This window comes from Numida meleagris, chromosome 20 (genome assembly GCF_002078875.1).
Source record: "Numida meleagris isolate 19003 breed g44 Domestic line chromosome 20, NumMel1.0, whole genome shotgun sequence".
NCBI lineage: Eukaryota > Metazoa > Chordata > Aves > Galliformes > Numididae > Numida > Numida meleagris.
Genome location: NC_034428.1, coordinates 1,076,360 through 1,095,367, shown reverse-complemented (window position 1 = coordinate 1,095,367; position 19,008 = coordinate 1,076,360). Strand labels below are relative to the sequence as shown.

At 50.2% G+C, this 19,008-nt stretch overlaps 1 protein-coding gene across 12 annotated transcripts in view; it reads left to right on the top strand.

Annotated features, from left to right (window-relative positions):
• PRDM16 (PR/SET domain 16) overlaps positions 1–16,034 on the top strand; it is a 338,929-nt gene extending 322,895 nt beyond the window's left edge. For 9 of the 12 annotated variants that reach the window (XM_021417566.1, XM_021417561.1, XM_021417564.1 and 6 more), the window contains 8 exons: positions 3,143–3,230; positions 6,124–6,293; positions 7,451–7,528; positions 11,691–11,860; positions 12,125–12,299; positions 12,995–13,225; positions 14,157–14,331; positions 15,615–16,034. In XM_021417566.1, the coding sequence (XP_021273241.1) occupies positions 3,143–3,230; positions 6,124–6,293; positions 7,451–7,528; positions 11,691–11,860; positions 12,125–12,299; positions 12,995–13,225; positions 14,157–14,331; positions 15,615–15,749 (1,222 nt within the window). In that variant the 3' untranslated portion in view covers positions 15,750–16,034. The remainder of the gene's footprint in view (positions 1–3,142; positions 3,231–6,123; positions 6,294–7,450; positions 7,529–11,690; positions 11,861–12,124; positions 12,300–12,994; positions 13,226–14,156; positions 14,332–15,614) is intronic. The other 3 variants (XM_021417567.1, XM_021417565.1, XM_021417569.1) reach the window with 2 other exon arrangements.

The window sequence follows — 19,008 nt, the reverse complement described above, 5'->3', positions numbered from 1 at the left end:
CGTCACAGCACGCTGAATTTTCTGAATCGAAAGGGCTGAATAATTGAAAGGGGCAGTCGTAATCAATATGTATAAAGAACACATCCTTATTTTGATAAAGAAGAAACTTGACCTATTTAAGGACTCTCCCACGAGCCAACGCTAAGATGGCACTTCTGCTGGGGAAATTCCAGAGGTTTGATTTGATAAGAATGCAGAGTTCAGATGCCTCAGAGCCTGGGCTCTCATGGCTTGGGAATGAGTCAGGAGCCCTGGGAGTCTGCAAATGCAGCTCTCCCACTCACTTCTTTGATGGCCTTTTGTGAGCCACTTCACCTTTTTTTTTTTCTCCCCATCCCCCCTTTTTCTTTATAATTCCTTATTCAGTTCCTAGGAACTGCTGTTGCAGACACAGCCTTTTGAAACATTTTTAAGTCTAGAGCAGCAAGTACTGTGTAAATACGTGGCAGCGCGTTATCTCGATTCTCCCAGAGCACGTATTCTTCTTAAAAGATGTGCAGGGTTTTCTAGTTCCGCTTTGCACCGAGGGTTTTGGGGGAAGGCGTGATTCGTTGTGTCACGCCTACAGCAAGTTGTGCATGGCAAGGGGTGTAGGTGAGGTTATCCAGGTGCCGGTTAAGCTTCCAGAAAGAATGAATGCAGAAGATGTACAGGAGGGGTTTGTGTCTGTTTCTGAAGGGAAATGGCTGTGAGCGTTTGAAGAGGAGCATAGCAGTGAGCCTGCATGCGGTGCTGCCGTCACTGCCCAGGGATGCAGCTGTCACCCAGCTAATAGCATTGGCTGGTTCTTAGAAAGGAGGCAGCCCAAACCAGTTCCATTTCAACCTGGCTGCTAATTAATTCTCTCTCAGGACACGTGAACTGCTTCGTAGCCGCAGGTTTGACCTATGGGCTCCATGTCCAGTTGGGCACTCAGCTCTTGCTCAGACCAATGGGTATTGCTGGAGTTAGCATGCAGCAGGGCTGCGCGGGGCTTGGTGGTGCCAGGCTGCTGGCAGGTGATGGTTCAGAGCCCTGTGCTGCAGTCGTGGTTTCGTAGCACTGGAAAGGCTCAGCGTCACCACGGGGCCGTGGTGTCAGCACCAGGATGGGTCACTGGAGCCTTCAAAGGAGCGGGCGCTGCTGCTCATGGCGGGGTGGAACAGCACCTATGTCACTGCCTCGCTGCTGTTGGAGGGCTGATAACTGTGGGAAAAAATGATGTCAATGCGTACCGGGGCCAAGGAGCTGTCAGCTGAGATGAGGATTAGTGAGCCCTCAGTGCCTGCTGCTGGGAGAGCGGCTCTCGCTGTGCCAGCTCTCGGGGCTGACGCTGTCACAGCCTACACGCTGCCCATCCGTGATGGAAAGGGCTGCGTCACAACCTGGGGTGCATAACGTGGGCCTGTCGTGGGCATCTCCTGGGGAAGAAGGGGAAAAAGGGACTGTGTACGTAGTCCAGTATTCACTGATGCAGGGAAAAAAGTAGATCCGTGGGGTAAGGAGGCAAAAACTGGGAGTTAAGAGGAGGGTTCTGCCACCTCCGGGCAGTCTCAGTAGGAATGTTAAAACAACACGGGCTGCAAAAGCAGCTGCCAATTCAAATAGCAGCCCCGGGAAAAGCGTAAAGGCCCAGAAGACAGATGGGGGGGAAGGACGGGGGCACCGCTCGCTGCATTCCCCGGGACGCGTACAGTTTTAGTCATACATTAAAATAGAAAGTCCGCGGCGGAGTCGCTTGTGAATCAGACTCCTGATGTAATGAGCTAAACAGCCGAGCTTCCAAGTCCCAGCTCAGAAAAATACGGGCATATTTTGTTTCTAAACTTCTCTTTATCAGACTCTCTCACATCGTTTGGCTCCTTCGATTTTCTCCCAAAGGCCACTTAAATCCTTGACATTTTCTCCCGGTGATATAATTTAATGCAGCCAGACAGCCTGAAATCAGGGCAGTTTGGGCAGTTTTTAGCTCGGCCTCGTTAAGGTAACGTTCTCAGGCACTGGGCTGAGAAGATCGGCTTAACCCCGCGTCGTGGCACGGCGCAGCCAACGAGTCGTGAGCAGCCTTTGCTTGTGTCAGGCAGAAAGATGCTCAGATTGCTGCAGCTCTGAGCACACGGCCTCGTGTTCCTTCCGAAGCACGGTAATTAGGGGTGCGTTGCGAACCCAGCTCTGCTCTTTTCTTCTACCGAAGAAAAATGAAATGCAGATTCAATACAGTTTGCTAAATAGCGCTCTGCGTGACTCTTGTTTTAAACTCTTTGGTAATCCGAGCCGCGCACCAATCGGCTGAAACGTGGCAAAATGATTTGCTCTCATTTGTGCTGGGCTAACGTAGTTAGATTGAACGGGGGTGGACTCCATTCCAGGGATTCGAAGATGCAACTGCGTTTCTTGGGGTTGCTTTCATGCCGCTTTCCCATGGAGGACATTGCTGATTGGCTTTCTGGGTGCTTCCACGCCATGGCTTTCCTGCAAGGAGGGTATCTTGTGAAAGCAAAGCCAGTTTTCCCAAAAACAGGAGCCCTAGGGTTGTTTCTGCAGAGTAAGGTGCTCGGGGTTGGATTATTTGAAGGGGCCACAGCGCTATCAGGAGAGCTTGCTAACTCGCTTAGAAACCCCCCACCACTTCGGGCGCTCCCAACCGCTGCCCACCTACGCTTCCCAGAACAGCTCAATGCAAATTGTATCTCAGCTGCAAGGGAGGAAATAAATATGAAACACCTCGTGATCGCGGCGCACGTGGGGCTGCAAGTCTGGCCCTGCGCTCTCGAGGAGAACGTTTTTCTGTGCCGTGAACTCCGGAGCTTCTCCCACTAAAACAGGGCTTTGCTGCAGGTACAGTTTTTGTTGTGACACTTCGTCACAGCGGTGGCCTGTAAACCACTGTAGCAGGGGCACTGGGTCTGCGTAGTAAGAGCAGAATGAGTTCTTTGTCATCACCCGGTGGCTACAAAGCATTGCCCAAAGGAGGGGCTCTGTTTTCATGCTGCTTCCAGCTCCTGTTGTGGGTAACGTGTGGGTCATCGCCAGTAGCATCCAATAGAAGGGGGGAAGAGATGTGTCAATGGGAGAGCAGCCTCGTGGGTGTAATTGAAGTGTTCAGCTGTTGCCTTTGCTGCTGTGCCCTGGAAGGTACGTAACCCTCTGTGTTGTTGTCCAGCAGGGTGGAGAAGCGGAAGGTGACAGACCCTGTGGGTGCCCTAAAGGAGAAGTACCTGCGACCCTCCCCGCTGCTGTTCCACCCCCAGGTAAAGCCCTGCAGTAATAACTCGGTGCTGTTTGAATGCCAAAGCTTTGAGATGGAGTAGAGCAAGCAGGTTGCTCGCATCAGACTCTTTTCACCCAAGGGTCCAACTGGAAACTCCAGAATTTTCCAGCGGTTACTTAGAATGCTTATCTTGTAAGTGATAGCTAAACACTCCCCAAAATGGTGTTACTCTCTGTGCTCGTGATTCCCTGTTTCAGAATAATGTTGCTGCTGGTTCTGCCCCATACTGCCCAATGTGCAGCCCCCAGCCATCCCTGTCCCCCTGCTGGGAGTGGAGCTGGTTGCCCATTCCTGTACTCTTCGTTGCATTCACATGCATTGTTCCTGTCTGATAGCGTTTCCCACCTTAGATTAATAACTTGCAGGTTTGTGAAAGCTGGGCCCTGGTTGCTTTCACGGCTAAACTTAGTTCCTTCATTGTTTTGCATCAGCCTCTGAGTTTGGTTAATAACTTCCCCCGATTTTTCCTTCATGCAGGCTGGATAATGGTGACAGGCTGGCCAGGAACATCCTGTGTTTGTGTGAGTTAGAATGGTGGGGATATCTGCCTGTAAAGAATCTGATAGCAGGGAGGAGCTAGTGCAGCAAGGAACCCAACGAGACGATGAGAAACGTAGGAGCCCTGGGCAGCAGCCGGCATTGGGTGGAAGGCTGTTCACATTGTTCCTGAAATCCTGACCACGTCCTCTTCCCATGGCAATGAAAAGATGTGGAAGGTCTGGTTATCTCTAATGGCTTATCACGCGGAATGGCCTAAAATTCACAATCGCTCGAGCCCGAAGCTTCCTGATAACTAATTTTTAACGAAGGAGGCCACTGCATAATGATCACTTGGTCTCGAGGGTGGCTGTTCCCATGCTGCAAACCGATCAGGTGTCCCAAGGACCACAGGTGGATGAAGGCAGCTCACTGGTTCGAGAATGTGTGAGGTTTTGACTTCCCAGATCTCCATCCAATGTTATCCTGGATATTTTCCTTAGCATTGCATTTTTCAGTAGCTCTTGCTTCTGTCTCCTTCGTTAGAACCAATGTTCAGATAGCAGATGAGCTGGAGGCCCCTCCCTGTGTTTCTCCCCCTCTAAGCCCACGCCTGCTCTCAGTCCTTCCTGCTGTTCCTTAACTCCCCCACCTCACACAGGGTCCTCGCTGCGGTGCCATCCAGCCAAAAGCCATGGGAAAGACTGGGCGTTCAGAGGATGATGCTTGCTTTCTTACAGTGAATTCCAGGCAGCTTTCGCTTCTCACCCAGTCCTAGACAGTAGCTTCTCTGCTGTGGCGTGGGTTATTCGTACATTGTCTATTTTAAATGAAACTCTGGACAGCGTAAATAAACGGGATAACTTTTTGATAACTTAATGGAAAAACCTTTTCTCACCTGTTAAGTTTCTTTTCTTCTCCCCTTCTTTTTTATTCTAACCAAGCAGTTGTTCCCTAAATAGCAAAGTGCCTTTACCACTGGAGAGGCTATGGCCGGTGTTTAGAATTTTAAAATAAGCCTAGGGCTATCAAGCCAGCAAACATCTCTGACTAAGTGCCTAAAGAACAGGGCACAACAAAAGATATCTCCAGGTACTCCAGCAAAGGGCTGAGTGGCATAGCTCTGAAAGATCCGGATAGCATTTTAACGTGATGGTTTTGTTACATGACTGGCAGCTGGGGCAGAGCTTTTGCTGTAAATGATCAAGTAACCTTTTCAAGTGGCTGGCGCTAAGTATTACTTACTATTTATCATGGGCTGGGAGCCTCCAACTAAGGGGCTGTGGATCTATTATCGAGAAATGGGTTTTACTGCTCCTCTTTTTTACGGCTTATGAATGGTTGTCAGCCTTCTACAATGTATTCTTTGGTGATTAAGACAACTTTTTTTTTTCTTTATAGTCATACATTTTAAACAATATCTTGGCTCTCTCTTCCCCCCCCCGAGCCCAGTTTAATAAAGTGTAAACGTGCAAAAGGTCAGCCCTTCCTGTACAATAGAGCATCTACTTTTGATATATGGCTTCCTACTGCCTTCCGCTGCTCGCCGTCTCCCCGCTCGCTGTCTGCCTCCATTCAGGCTCCCACTGCCCCCATCGCTCCCTTCCCGCTGATGTCATCCGCAGCAAGGAGGCAGCTTTATTGCTGCCTTGTTTGTTTTATCCCTGTTTTCAGCTTGGGTATCTCAAAAGTGCTCTCCAGAGTGCATAAAACTGAACGCTGGAGATGTCAGTGGAGTCCTCTGAGCTGCTGTTCTCTCTTGGATTTGGATTTCCTGTTTTGCTTTAATGAAAGTAAAAGTGGGTTTTGGTTGGCTTTTTTTTTTTTTTTTTAGGCAGGATTTTTGTGCACGACCTTTGCCTTCCAGTTCTCTTCTCTCCTTTTTTTTTTGCTTTCCCTTTTTCCCATCTCTCCAGGTTTCTCCCTGCTCCCTGTTTCTGGTGTTCAGCCCCAGTGTTTCTGTGGCTGCTGCTGGGTCCCAGAGCTGCAGGGCAACAGCAGCCTTTCCTTTGGGGCCACCCCGCCAGCCCTGCGTGCCTGCTGCTCCCACCCAAATGGGACTTGGAATCACAGAATAGAATCATAGTCTGCACTTCCAGGTGCAGCCTGCAGCCCTCCTAGAGCCGTAACTCATCCCACTACTGCTCGCTTTTATTTTATCTTGGCTGGGCTCTCCTTTCCCTGCAGGAAGCTCGGCCACCTCCCACTCCTCCTTCCATCACCTTTACGGGCTCCTCAACCTTCCTGACATGTAATTAAAATGTCTCGGCCGGGCAAACTCCACGTGGCCCCGCTCCATCCTCAGCCTGAGCTTCGCTGCAGGGCCCCTCTGCCTCCTGCCCAGCTCCCCTCGCTCCCTGCTTTCTCTGACACGAGGCCTTGCCTTCTACTTGCAGATGTCAGCCATAGAAACAATGACGGAGAAACTGGAGAGCTTTGCAGCCATGAAGGCAGACTCCGGCACTTCCCTGCAGCCCCTTCCACATCACCCCTTCAACTTCCGATCGCCGCCGCCGACGCTGTCCGACCCCATCCTGCGCAAGGGCAAGGAGCGCTACACCTGCAGGTAAGGGAGCACAGCAGCCCCACGTGGACGTCCCCACCGTCCTCACAGGGGCAGGAGGGAAAACGAGGAGCAGCAGGATGAGAACGGAGCACGCCGATGACTAACTTGCTCTGAAATAGCTTGTGTTTTGTCTGCTGGAAAACGGGCATCTTCTGTTTTCTTTGTAATCTTGAATAACCTCGAGAGCAGATCTGGAGATTCTCAAGCCAACAGGGCTCTTCCACGCCAAGTCTCTCGTGGGTGGTAGCTAGTGCCACAGTTTGCAGTGCAAAAGTAGCACACTCTCAGCTTTGCAAAGTAAAGGAGTTCTAAAAGCAGCAAGCACTAAGCTGCTCTTTGCAAAGACAGTTCTATCCGCAGAAATGCTCACGTACCCCTTGCAGCTAAAAGCTCTTGTGTCAGAGCATAGCCCTGAGGGAACAGGAATCTGTGCCTGCTCACACAGCTTTAGCTGCAAGTAGGTTCTGGTGCTGGCTCTCCCTGCACCCTTCTCGGGGGCACTGAGTGGGCACAGACTTTGTTTGATGCATCTCTGATGTTCTGCTTTGCCTCTGGCCTCAGCTTGCAGCTGGGTAGTTAGAAGTGGGAGGTTTCCCACTACCAGAAGGACTCAGCTTAAATTTAGATATACAGTAGCCAATTACCACGTGGATTTTCGTTATCGATTAACACTCGCATTAACCATCCGTCTTAAGGACATCCAAATGTCTCCAAAATTAAGAAACTCAACTCGTTTTTCCTTCCCCAATGTCAAGCATTGTGCTGCCCAGACACAGAACGTAGCTTTTCCTCCTGAGTATTTTATTTCCCAATTAACATCTTTATTTATACTTCCCTTCCTTTTGAGTTTGCTGTGAGTCAGATTTACTGTGGAACGCGGTTCCTTATTTTATTTCCTATTGCTGCATTTCCTTATTGTATGCAGACTGTCAGACTCACAGCAGTATATCCTGACAGCAGCAGTGCAAGCCCGCAGCATTCATCTGGAGGCGAATTCTCTGAATTCTGAGGATAACCAAGTAGATTCTGTATAAGTGACCAACAGGGAGCAGGGGAGAGATCTGTACAAATCTCAGGTGCTTGGCAGCAGGCTCGCCCATCAGAGATGGCAGCGGTGTGGTTCATGCACTGACAGTGGCTTTGCTTTTGCTGTCTAGGTATTGTGGGAAGATCTTCCCGCGCTCAGCCAACCTGACGAGGCATCTGCGGACACACACCGGAGAGCAGCCCTACAGGTGATGTTACCCCCAGAGAAATCCCCTTCCCCGCCGCGCTGCTCATTCGCTGCTCTGCATTGGTGGGTTTGTTTTGTTGTGTGTTTTTCCCCTTTCTGTAAAGCTGTGCCAACGTAGTGCTGCGGCCCCGTAGCGTTACACACAGTGATTCATCGGGCTGTATATTGTGCGTACCAGCCAAAAATAATCCGGCTTGGCAGCCTGAAGATAGGCGCTTAACTTATATTTAGATGTATGCTGGCAAAGGAGCGGTCTGATTTCCAGTGTTGTTTCACACTCACGTTAACCATTCGTCTCAAGGACAGCTGAAGGTGCTGAATGTCTCTGCAAACCAGACTGGTTTGAAGGGCTTGCCAGGAAAGGAACTGCTGGGGCTGGCTGGATTCCTTTCTTCTTTTCCTAACGCGTATCGGAGATGCCTGGAGTCGCAGATCAAAACAAAAAGGCACCGAGCTCCCCCAAAGGGACTCCATTCACCTCAGCCTTTCAGATTTCAGTGCAACTCCTGAGAAAATAGATGTGTGGGGGAGTGTGTGGAGATCCGGAGGAGCACCCGTCCCGGAATTGTTTTGCTCTTTGTTTTCTCTGCCTGCTTTGCAGTCAGGTTCGAAACAAAAAAGAGACTTTGGCAGAAATATGCTTTGGTTCCTTGCTTTTTAGGATACATAGCTGTACTCGTTCGGCAGAACTGAATGAGGGATGAAATGAGAGCTCACTCAAAACCAAGCGCTGCGCTTTCCCTAACACGAGTCAGTGCTTTGCACATTGTCCAGCAGCAGCAGCAGCTGAACCAATGTCAGCTTTGGTTGTCATGTCAGGGTACTTCCACACGCAGTCGTAAGTTTGCAACAAAGCCGGTGTCGTGGTTATTACAGAGAGAAACGCAAACCTACGGGCAGCAATGGGCCATCTGCTCCAACGCATGGCATTTGCATGCTTGGTTTCACTGAAGAAGCCACTTTCTTCTACGTTGTGATCCCAGGTGCATTCAGAGCCTTTTTGTTTTCCGTACAGAGGATTTAGAGCGTAGACATGAGGTAAATTAAAAACAAAAAAACCCTCTCCAAAGCAGACATAGGTTTTGGAAGCTCGGGGCTCTCAGTTGCTGTGTGATAGGCTTTGAATGAATGCTGCACGTTCACCACTCGGCCCCGTCCGAGTCCAGCGCTCGCTCCCGGTTACTCAGAGTTTGTCAGTGCCGTTTTCTTCCAAAAAAGGAGACCTGCAACTCAACAAAGGTTAGCCAAACACGCGCTTATTTCGTCTGGTCTTCTCCCAGAAGATGGCCCGTGCGTGGGGCTTTTCCTGCAGTAGAGGGCTGGCTTCTGGATAGCATCGCATCAGAGCAGCGCTCCTGAGAGTCCGTGCGGCGTTTACAGAAGAGCTTAATTAGCATCAGTTCTCCTCTGCTCTCAGAGAGCCGAGATTTCCAACGTTAGCTTGCTTGTAAAGTGCCAGCATCCTGCAGGTAGAAGCAGGTCGGGGCTTTTCTGTGGTTTATCGATGCCTTTCTTGTAACTTTTCTTCTGATGTTTAAGTGTTTGTGATTCCCGACCCTTCCATGTTTTTTAGCAAGCTGCCTACACTTGCTCGGTGTCTATTTAATAAGGATACGAGGTAGGAACCCATAGCACACGGGTGCTATGGCGGTTAATTCATTCCTTCTTCAAAAGGACAGTGCTGCAAAAGGACAGCATGAGGAATACCTGGCTGCCCTGTGCTTCCTAGAAACCAGATTTGAAAGGGTGTCAGGACAGCTCCCGGAGCTGGGGAAGCAGCATCACGGGCTGCACACAGCCTGGCCTCGGCTGCTCACTTCAGCAAGGCTTTTCTTCCCGCATCCCTCCAGGATGCCCTCTAATTGATTCTTGAATTACACCCGGTCCTTAGGCCCTGCCTGCGAGGCTGCGATTCCTCCCATAAAGATGTGCTTCGCGACGTCTGTTTTGGATTTGTTTTTCTTTAATTTCCTTTCGGGCCCCCGCGTCCTGCTATCTGCATTAAGCTGAAGCTAACAACCAACGCTGACGTCCGCCGTGGCACCGCAGCTCGCGCTCGGCTCCGCACAAAGCTCTCTCATTTTCTTTTACCAAGCAAACACGGCTTCTTTCTGTGCTCCCCTCTTCCCTGTGTTTAAGTTGGTCCTTCCGCCCAGGTCATTTATTTAGATTGAAACCAGCAGAGATCCAAGCACCGACCCCTCTGGGACCACAAATAACGCTGCCCTCGTCCCTGCGCTCAGACGTTGGATGTTGCTCCTTGCCACTGCCCCTCTGGTTTCTATTTTTTTAACAAGCTCTTGATCCCCTCTCTCTGCATCTGAGCCTGGACCCGCATAGCTCATAGTTAAGAGCGAGGACCTGTCAAAGGGAACTTTTCAAAGACTTCCTGAACATCTAAATAAATGGGTGGACAGGGGCCGGGGCGTTCGCGCCGTGCTTCTGCCAGCGCTGCTTTGAAGTGCCTGGAGATAGAGAGGAGGGCACGGTGCTGCTGGAACTGGGCTCCTCTGCTCCTGTAGGACTCTGGGTGTTGCTCTGCTTGGGATGCTGCAGTCTGCTGAGGGGCAGCTTGCAGAATCTGATCTTTCAGTCGCTAGCTAGGAAGGAGAGGAAACTTTGGAAGCCTGAGAAAGCTGTGGTTTAACAAGAGGTTTTGCTTTCTTCCTAGGTGAATCATAATGAAAGGTTCATTATTTGAAATATTTTAATATTTTTTTCAACGGTCTAACAGTAGGAAATTCGGAGGCGGGCATGGAATCCATAAGGAGAAGAGAGAGAGTGTTTCATAAATGTATCTCTGCTGTTCCCCAAAATAATCTCAATTTGGTTTCAGAGACCAAATAAAAATCACAGCTGTAGCACATCTGGAAATGGTGCGTGTGCTTCACGGCGTGGATTTTTCACACTGGCAGCCCCTTCTTGTACTATGAATCTGTGATGTTTGTGGGAAAACACACCCACATCCTCACTGTCAAGGCAAATCCAGTTTGGTGCTTGAGAGAGGGAAGGGAAGAAGGGCACGTGTGAGTTCAGAGCACCCGGAGCCTGCAGCTTGGTGCCGTGAGGAGCAGGGATGCAGCTGGGTGGGACACGTTCTGCCCTTACACGGGGCTGAAAGAAGTGGTGTTGTCCTGGAGTGAGGGGGCTTTAGGAACGGTTGTGTTTTGTCCTGTAAGCGCACAGGGTTTGCAGAGCTCTGTGCGGAGAAGGGTTCTTCTCCTGGAGGGCTTCGGTAGCAGAACCGTGAGGAAAGCAAAGCCCCTTTGTTGAGGTAGAGGTGATGTGCTGAAAGAGGGATCTGATCAGGCTGATTCGGAGGAGTTTGGCTTTCTACCTTCGGTCCTGGAGCTCCGCTCTGCGGCTCAAAGCCGCCCTCTGCAGTCGTGCTCTGCCCACGGAGCTCAGAGCAGCAAAGTCCTGCGGGGAGCCTGGGTCCAGAGGGGAAGGTCGCTACGGACCAGCATCCAGCACTGGATGGTCTGCCGTGGCTCCTGCAGAGGGATTTTTCAGAGAGGAACACTTCTTCCCTCGGCAGTTTCCCCAGATATCCCGGCTTGGCTCTGCACATTGCACGTAGTTCAGAGCAAACCAGATACTCGCTCCACGGGAGTGAAGCTGACTCTGTTTGGAAGCTACGCTGTGCTTCTTGGGAGCTGCTGGACTATGATAGCAGCCATAATTATCTTGAAGGCTCTGCTGCCTGTATCTGGAGGAATTTCATGAATAAATGTAGGCTTTTCCATATGTCCCATAAGCATGTCATGTAGGGATGTGCTAGATAGTAACGATTTTATAGTTCTAAACTCCCTTCTTTCTCTTCCCCCCGTGCCAGATCTCACCTGCTTCCCCTGCAAAATGTGGAATGAATTAGTTCACCTTTTGTTTCTTGACATTCGTGTGTGGGGGAAAAAAGTAATTATTTTGCTTAAAATTCTTATTTGTTTGGACGGCTCGCTTCTTAATTAATCCTAATCCTTTCTTTGTGCTCCTTGAGTAACAATAATATCAGATTTGTCTGGAATGATTAATGCCTCGTGTGTTCCAGCTCCTCAGCCGCGTAAAGATTTATAGACCAACATTTTCTGGTTTTCTGGGAGTCAGATTTTTGTGCTTTATTTCCCCTCACGTTGCACTCTTTGGCATTTGCTTCTATTTTTCAGGTGTAAATACTGTGACAGGTCATTCAGCATTTCCTCCAACCTCCAGCGGCACGTTCGAAACATCCATAACAAGGAGAAGCCATTCAAATGCCACCTGTGCAACCGGTGCTTTGGGCAGCAGACCAACCTGGACCGACACCTTAAGAAGCACGAACACGAGAACGTTCCAGGTAGCGACCAGCATTGCTATGGAAGAGCTGTAGGCAGGCAGCTGAACGATGGAGAGTGGTTCTTAAACTGTATATACCATCCGTAAATGCTGAATACCATCTGTTTTGCTCTGTAGTTCAAGTCTGGAAAACATAAGCTTCTGTAAAATAACCTGACTGTATAGCGAGGGGATTGTTGCATAATGCTCCTCCTTTATTTTTCCTCTTAACTCTGACAGTATCTGATTGTTTCTCCTGTTCTCTTTTCTTGTTTCTCCCACTCAGTGAGCCAGCACTCTGGAGTCATTACAAACCACCTTGGGACCAGTGCCTCTTCCCCCAACTCGGAGTCAGACAACCATGCACTTTTAGATGAGAAAGAGGATTCGTATTTCTCTGAAATCAGAAATTTTATTGCAAATAGTGAGATGAATCAAGCCTCAACGTTAGCAGATAAAAGGTAGACAAGCAAAGAAAATGACCTGGTGGCACGCATTGTTAACATGGTTCAAAGACCAGTCAGCCTCTGTCCTGCAGTACTTGATTTAAAACACTGAAAAGAGAGCAGTGTAGTGGTTTGGAATGGGAAACGCCATCAACTGCAAGTTCTAAGCCCAGTGCTGAGTCTTTTCAGAAGGTGACCTAGGATAGGAGTAAGTGGCAAGACGTGGGGCCTGGGAGACATCTTGAGTTTTGCCTTCATTTTCTAAACCTCACGTTCACATGAGGAATATTAAATCTGCCCACAAACCCAGCGGTGAGGAAGCTTCCTCGAATGGAGGTTGTTAGAATGCAGTACAGAGAGGAGGAGGAAAGCCCTGTGTCCCACAGATGTCATATTTTGAGAGATGGAAAAGCATCATTTAAATCCAGACAAGACAAAATCCTAGTCTGAAAAGCATTTGGGTTGGTATATACTTGGTATGCTCGTTGTTCCCACAGACACTGCAAAGGCTGATTTTTAACTGCCTAAAACATGTCAGTTTTCCTTGTAGCTTAAATAGTATGGATATGAATATAGATGAGTCCCTAAATACTTGCGTTCATACACGCGTATAAATTGAATACAGTCTTACATTACAGTGAACATGCGTGACTTATTCATTTGGTCTCATTTCTTTTCTCTTTCCTTCCCCTCTTGACCAAACATTTCAGGCCAGAAATCCAGGATATCGACAGCAACTCCCAGTGTCACGGATTAGCAAACGAGAAAACGGAAGATGTGGATGATGAAGATGAAGAGCTGGAGGAGGAGGATGACGACAGCCTGACGGGGAAGTCACAGGATGAAACGGTGTCACCCACTGCAGAGCCCCGAGGAGCATACGAGGATGAAGAAGATGAAGAGCCCACATCTCTCACCATGAGCTTTGACCACACCCGAAGGTGAGGTGGGCCATGCCCTTGGGGAAGTCAAGGGGGGCCAGACTTCTGACCCTGTGTCAGTGGTAGATTGTGAATATGACTGTTGTATTTTTCAAGCCACATACCATATCTCCAGCTTGATTTAAGCATTCACTTGACCGATTCCATTTTCACCATGGTGGGGGATACAAAACAAGTGGAGAGGAGAGTCTGTGATAAGATGTAGATCCAAGACTTGAGGAGTTTGTGCCAGGGGAACAGTTGGTCCAAGGCAGAAAAGACCTTTTCCAGGTTACCATAGTTCAGGGGATGATGCCTATTTCTAAAACTGGTCAGGGCTATGGGAGAGGCTTATGCACACAGTCTGTGCTGTACCATGCTACTCGTTTTATTTGTAGCAAAATGTTGTTGACTTCAAGTTAAATCACCAGCACACGGGGAAAAAGTGAACAGGGCGATATTCAGACATCTTCCCCATTAAGATTTGTTGCACCTGTGTAGGCTTAGTGCTCCTTTTTCAGCTTCAGTTTCCCAACTGACATTCGTAACAAATGTCCTAGGATGCAAAGAGTGCATCTTATTTAGACTCAGTGCATCCCCGTTTTCACTGCAACTCAGAGGAAACACAGCAGTGTTCTTTAGACGTTGATCCAGTGCCAAGGAGTGCACAGCAACTGGACACCTCCACACGGAAGAGCAGAGAGAACTGTGGTCAGGCTGACTCACAAATACCCATCACACTAATGCGTGTACGTGCATCATCGCGCTCTCCACCTTTTCTTTGCGCCTTGCATTTTGTGTCGTTCTCGTGTCTGTCCATCTGTCCGCTCACGCATGTGGCTTGTGAGACCCCCATGTACGTGCATGCAGGAACTGGTTAGCACCACGCTAGCGTGTGAACGGTGCGATGAGCTAACAACAGGTCAACCCCTTCCCCTGGTCATTGGTACAGGTGTATTGAGGAGGACGAAGCCGGCTTGTTAGATTTGGAGCAGATGCCGAATTTTGGGAAGGGGCTGGATCTTCGCAAAGCAGCCGAGGAAGCATTTGAAGTTAAAGATGTGTTTAATTCCACCTTAGACTCTGAGACAATAAAACAGACTCTGTACAGGCAGGCTAAAAACCAGGTAGGTATATGCCAGAACATTTTACCTAGCTTGCTGCCAGCGCGTCCTATGGGATTAGCAAGCAGCTGGCCTCCTTCAGCTGAGGCTTATTTTCCCTTCCCAGTGAGCAGGAATTCTGATGGTAATGAGTGAATCATGTGGGAACCGTGTCTTGTTGCAACTGTACAGAAAAATGGAGAAGAAATGGAGTGGGCATCAGTTTTAGGTCACCCGATCAATTTATCATTAACCCTGTGTCGTGAGAACGTGCTTATGTAGGATGGTAGTGGCATCTGTCTGTTTTTATCTGTCTGTATAAATGTTTTTTTTCCGACTGTTATTTATTTCCACTTTGAGATAGTTCTTCAGTTGGTACATGCTGAGAAAGTCAAGTTTGGTCCACAGAAATGGTAATAAAATGTCACTGTATTTGATTATAGAGAGTGGAACAGACAGTAGTATTGCCTTGGCTTGCAGTCCTGCAGGTCTCAAGAGCTTCCTCATTTATCTCCCTGATTTCCAAAAGCAAAACACCAAGTGACAATTTGCTTTGCCAGCTAGAGCTGCTCAGACCCACCCAGAAACCTCCAAGGGACACCTCAGCACCTGCTGCAGTTCAGAGGGAAATCTGGAGCTATGGGGCACGTTCGTTTGTGCTTTCTGCTTTTTCATTACACCAGAATATTCAGGCTGGTTTCATGGAGTTCATACTTGGCCCATACTTTCACAGAGGAACTGTTCATTGAAGGTAGATCACTGTACTGGGCAGGAGAGGTCATACTCACTGCCTCTAACATTAAGCCTCTAAGAAGGGTGCTCCGAGTTACTGCCCAGCACAAGCCACTGTGTGTCCTGTTACTAATACGGCAAAGGTACTAACCCTGCAGGAAAGCTTGCTCCTTTAAAATTTGTCCTCCTTTGTTAGCTCTGTGCAGTGCTTGGCAGAGGGCTGTCCTTTGGGGCTGTCCTTCTTTTATGCAGTTTTAGAAGCATGCGTGTCCTTAACTCTTCCAGGCTGTCCCTCTTCCAGCACGTACCTGCAGCAGATGGATGAGTTGTTGACTCGACAAGCAGCTCTGGCTCTCAGCCTTCAAGGGGCTGACGTTGGGTGGCTGCTTGGTATTATCCCCAGTACAGCTGCATTACTGCGGGGCCAGCTGTGCTGAGCGTGGTACCCCTGTCCCAGAAATGCACGATCTTCCTCTGCTGCGCTGCAGAGGCCAGAGCCAGGTGTGAGGTGTGTGCCACGTGCCCACCCTGCGTGCGTATTCACACGTCCCCTGCGTTGCTCTCTCCTCCCGCAGGCTTATGCAATGATGCTGTCCCTGTCTGAGAACGCTCCCCTCCACACGTCCTCCCAGAACTCCCTGGGTGCTTGGTTGGACATGGCAGGAGCAGCTTCAGAGTCGGGGACCTTTAACCCCATCAACCACCTCTGAGAGGTCCGCAGGGCACTGGCCGGAGTCGCGGCGAGGAGGCGGCGGTGCTGCACTTACCCCAGCAAAAACCCCAGCAAGCAGAAGATGGGTGCAAGGGCCTCAGGGAGCGCCTGGACTCTGGGCTGAGAAAGGAACCTGTTGCATCTGACCTACCAGTCCTGCGTTTTTACCACAGTTTTGATTTGTAATTTATCGGAACGAACCTCTCCACAACTGGATAACCCTGACACACAGCCCCAGGATCTCACCGAAATAGGAATAGCATAAAGCAAGATGTGAATCGCAGCAGTGCGGTCCGGTATCGTCAGTCCCGCCGACATTACAGGACGGTGTCACTGAGCCAGCAAAGTGTAGATGGAGCCTGACACTGCTGGGTAGCTTCATCCCTTCAGCTCAGCCAAATAAGGAGGCAACAAGGAAACAGAGCCCAATGAGACCCATCCCTGGTGCAATTCTGGCAGAGCCACTGGAGTTGCACCAAGGAAGGGTAATGCAGCCCATTTCGCTGACCTCCCACAGAACCTGAAGTTGTGTACTCCTGCAGCAATGCTGTCCTGTGCTCAGTTCCTGGCCAAACACCTTGGCATGGTGCAAAGCTCCTGAACGTGAGTCGCGGTGTCCCAGCTGAGAGCTCCTCAGCCTCGAGCCCTGCTGGGGTTGGGATGCTGATGGGTCACGAAAACATGTGGTTGGTGGTCGACAGCTGGATGTCCGTGCCTGCAGTGCAGGGTGGGGAGCGCTTTCCATCTCTGTGGTGCCGTGAGCCAGAGCTCTGCTTGGACCTGGAGCCTCCGGAGTGAGAAATGCTCTCGGTCTGCACTGCCCTGGGGTCTCGTGCTGGAGCCATTGGGTCTCATGGGGAGGGTGCAAAGTCATTGGGGTGAGGAAGGGGGTCCAGGGCGGTCAGGCTGGTTGCAGCCCTGCGGTGTTTCCTGCAGTGACGGCATCTTGGTGCTGGTGGCATCTGGGACCTGTGGCAGAAATGTCCTACTCGTGCTGTTGTGCTGGGTGGTTGGCTGTGCATGGCTGCGTGTTGGCCGTCGGTTTTCATAGAAAGACGTCCTAGCTTCAGCAACATCAGGGCTTCGAGCTCTGTATTCAAGCACACAGCCAAGAATAGAATCGTCTCTCTGTCTCTAAAATGGCTCACAGGTATTTCGTGAGTGATTTCAAATCACTTCCAAGTCTCCTCCTCTTGTTCAGTGGCCCAAAGCAGCCTCCTGAGGTGCCGCCGTGTTTGCGCTGTTCCGCGGCGCGGTCACAATCTGGTGTTGTCGCAGTGACTTTGCAGGTGAAGCTGAATTACAGCACTGGGAAGCGGTGAGACCTGGTGCGAAGAACAGCACTGGCTGTTTGGGTAACGTTCAGAGTGTGTGTCCTGAGAATTTGCTAATTGCAGCATCGTCAATTGAAAAGTTCCAAGGATTGGGCAAGAGCTGGTGCGGCAGCACCGTGCTTAGAGCCAGTGAGGTTGGGAAGAACATTTCCCATGGGTTTTCCCATGGGTTTCCCCATTGGGTCTGGTTAAGAACGGCAGAACTGGGCTAGTGGCCGATGTCAGAGGAGCAGCGTGCGGTTTGTCTGCCTGTGAATTGGTGGCATGCTCAGTCCAGGATGGAGGAACGCAACACGGGAGCCCCATCCCAGCACTCTAAAACAAAGGAAACAGCTACCCATAAAGTGGGGGTCATGCTAGGAACCCTTCATAACGCGCCGTCAGCACCCAAGAGCAGGCTGTTTTTAGGTAGCCCGTGGAGGAAAGCATCCAGGCTGTCTTTGGTACAGAAGGAACAGAAGGTAAATTAGCAGCACCGGCGTATTTCCCGAGAAAATTTGCCCTCCCTGTTTGGTTTTCCACGTCCCCTTGTGAAAGTGCCCACGGCTGAGCCAAGCCCAGCTGCTCCCTGCGTTTGCACGAGGCCACGGGTGGTGGCACAGCACCTGGTCCTGAGAGCACGGGGATGTCCCCGTCCCCCCCCAGCACTCGGCCTGGGCACCATTCCCACAGGGCCAACGGGACATAATAAAGAACTGTTTCCTCTCCGGATGGAATTTCTTTTAATCTGTAAATAACTTGTAATTTTTTTTTTTGCTAATTCTTTTCTTATTTTATTTCTTCCTTAACAGTATTTTTTGTTTTGTTTTGCATTAGATATCATTATTGTGAAGAAATAATGTTAATATAAGCACGTAGTGAAGGACCAAAATGGTGTAATACTGAGGTTGTGTGTTGTATGACCGAGAAGCAGGGAGGAGGAGGAGGAGGAGGGAGGTGGTGATGATGCCGAGCGCCCGGCGGGATCCTGCTGTTCTTGCTGCCCATCTCCAGACAATCATTGCTGGTGTTCCATTGGCGTTCAGGTGCCGGCGGCGTTCGCCTGAGCTTTCTATTTATTTCCTTGGTGGGTTGGAAAGCAAGAGCAGGCGGGGAGCACCCAGCCCCACAGCGGAGCGCTGCCCATCGCCGCCAGCCGCCTCGGGGGTCCCGGCTGGGCAGTGCTGAGCTGTGGGGCTGGCTGCTCCCGGCCGCGTGCAGGGCGTGAGGAGCAGAGGGTTGGGAAATCATGAAATGATTTCTTGTTTTCTTTTTTTTTTTTTCTTGGTTTCTGTTTCCCGATTCGGTTTTCCTCCCGTCTCCTCGAGCTAGTGCCTCCTATTTTTTTGTGCTAGGACCTCCCGGCCCCTCTGGGTTAGCACTGACGACGAGTTTTAATCTTTCCGCGGTTGAATCAAGAGAAAGCCTCGCTGAATTCCTATTTATCTCATAGCTTTCATTCAATTGCACTCGAGACGTGTCGCAGCCCATAGCAGACCCCTAGGCTTTGGCGCGTGGCTTTGGCCAAAAGCAACCCCTGGTGCCAGGGGGTGCCCCCCAGACACGCACACGAGGCAGCCGGGTTTACTGCCTTGCCGCAAGGAACGCGGTGGAAGCTTTCCCTTTCCCCCCGCTCAGCACTTAGACTCTCAGTAGACGCTCTTGCGAGACAGCTCCTTGTTCCCTTCCTACGAGAAGCGTTCGGAAAAGCACTTGCACAACGAGGTGAACCTGTTGGGACTCTGAGCATCAAAGCACTGGATGGCGCTGAGCCCCCGGCCGGCCCCGACCTACTGACTTCGTTCCGTTCGTGCTGTACTGTGCGCCGGGGGCCGCCCGGCCGTGGTCACAAAGCCATGAACCTTTCCTTGTCGTGTTGAGTGATACTGTGATTAAAGCGTTAACGGAATGATTCCGAGATTTTTTTTTTCTTTTTTTTAATTA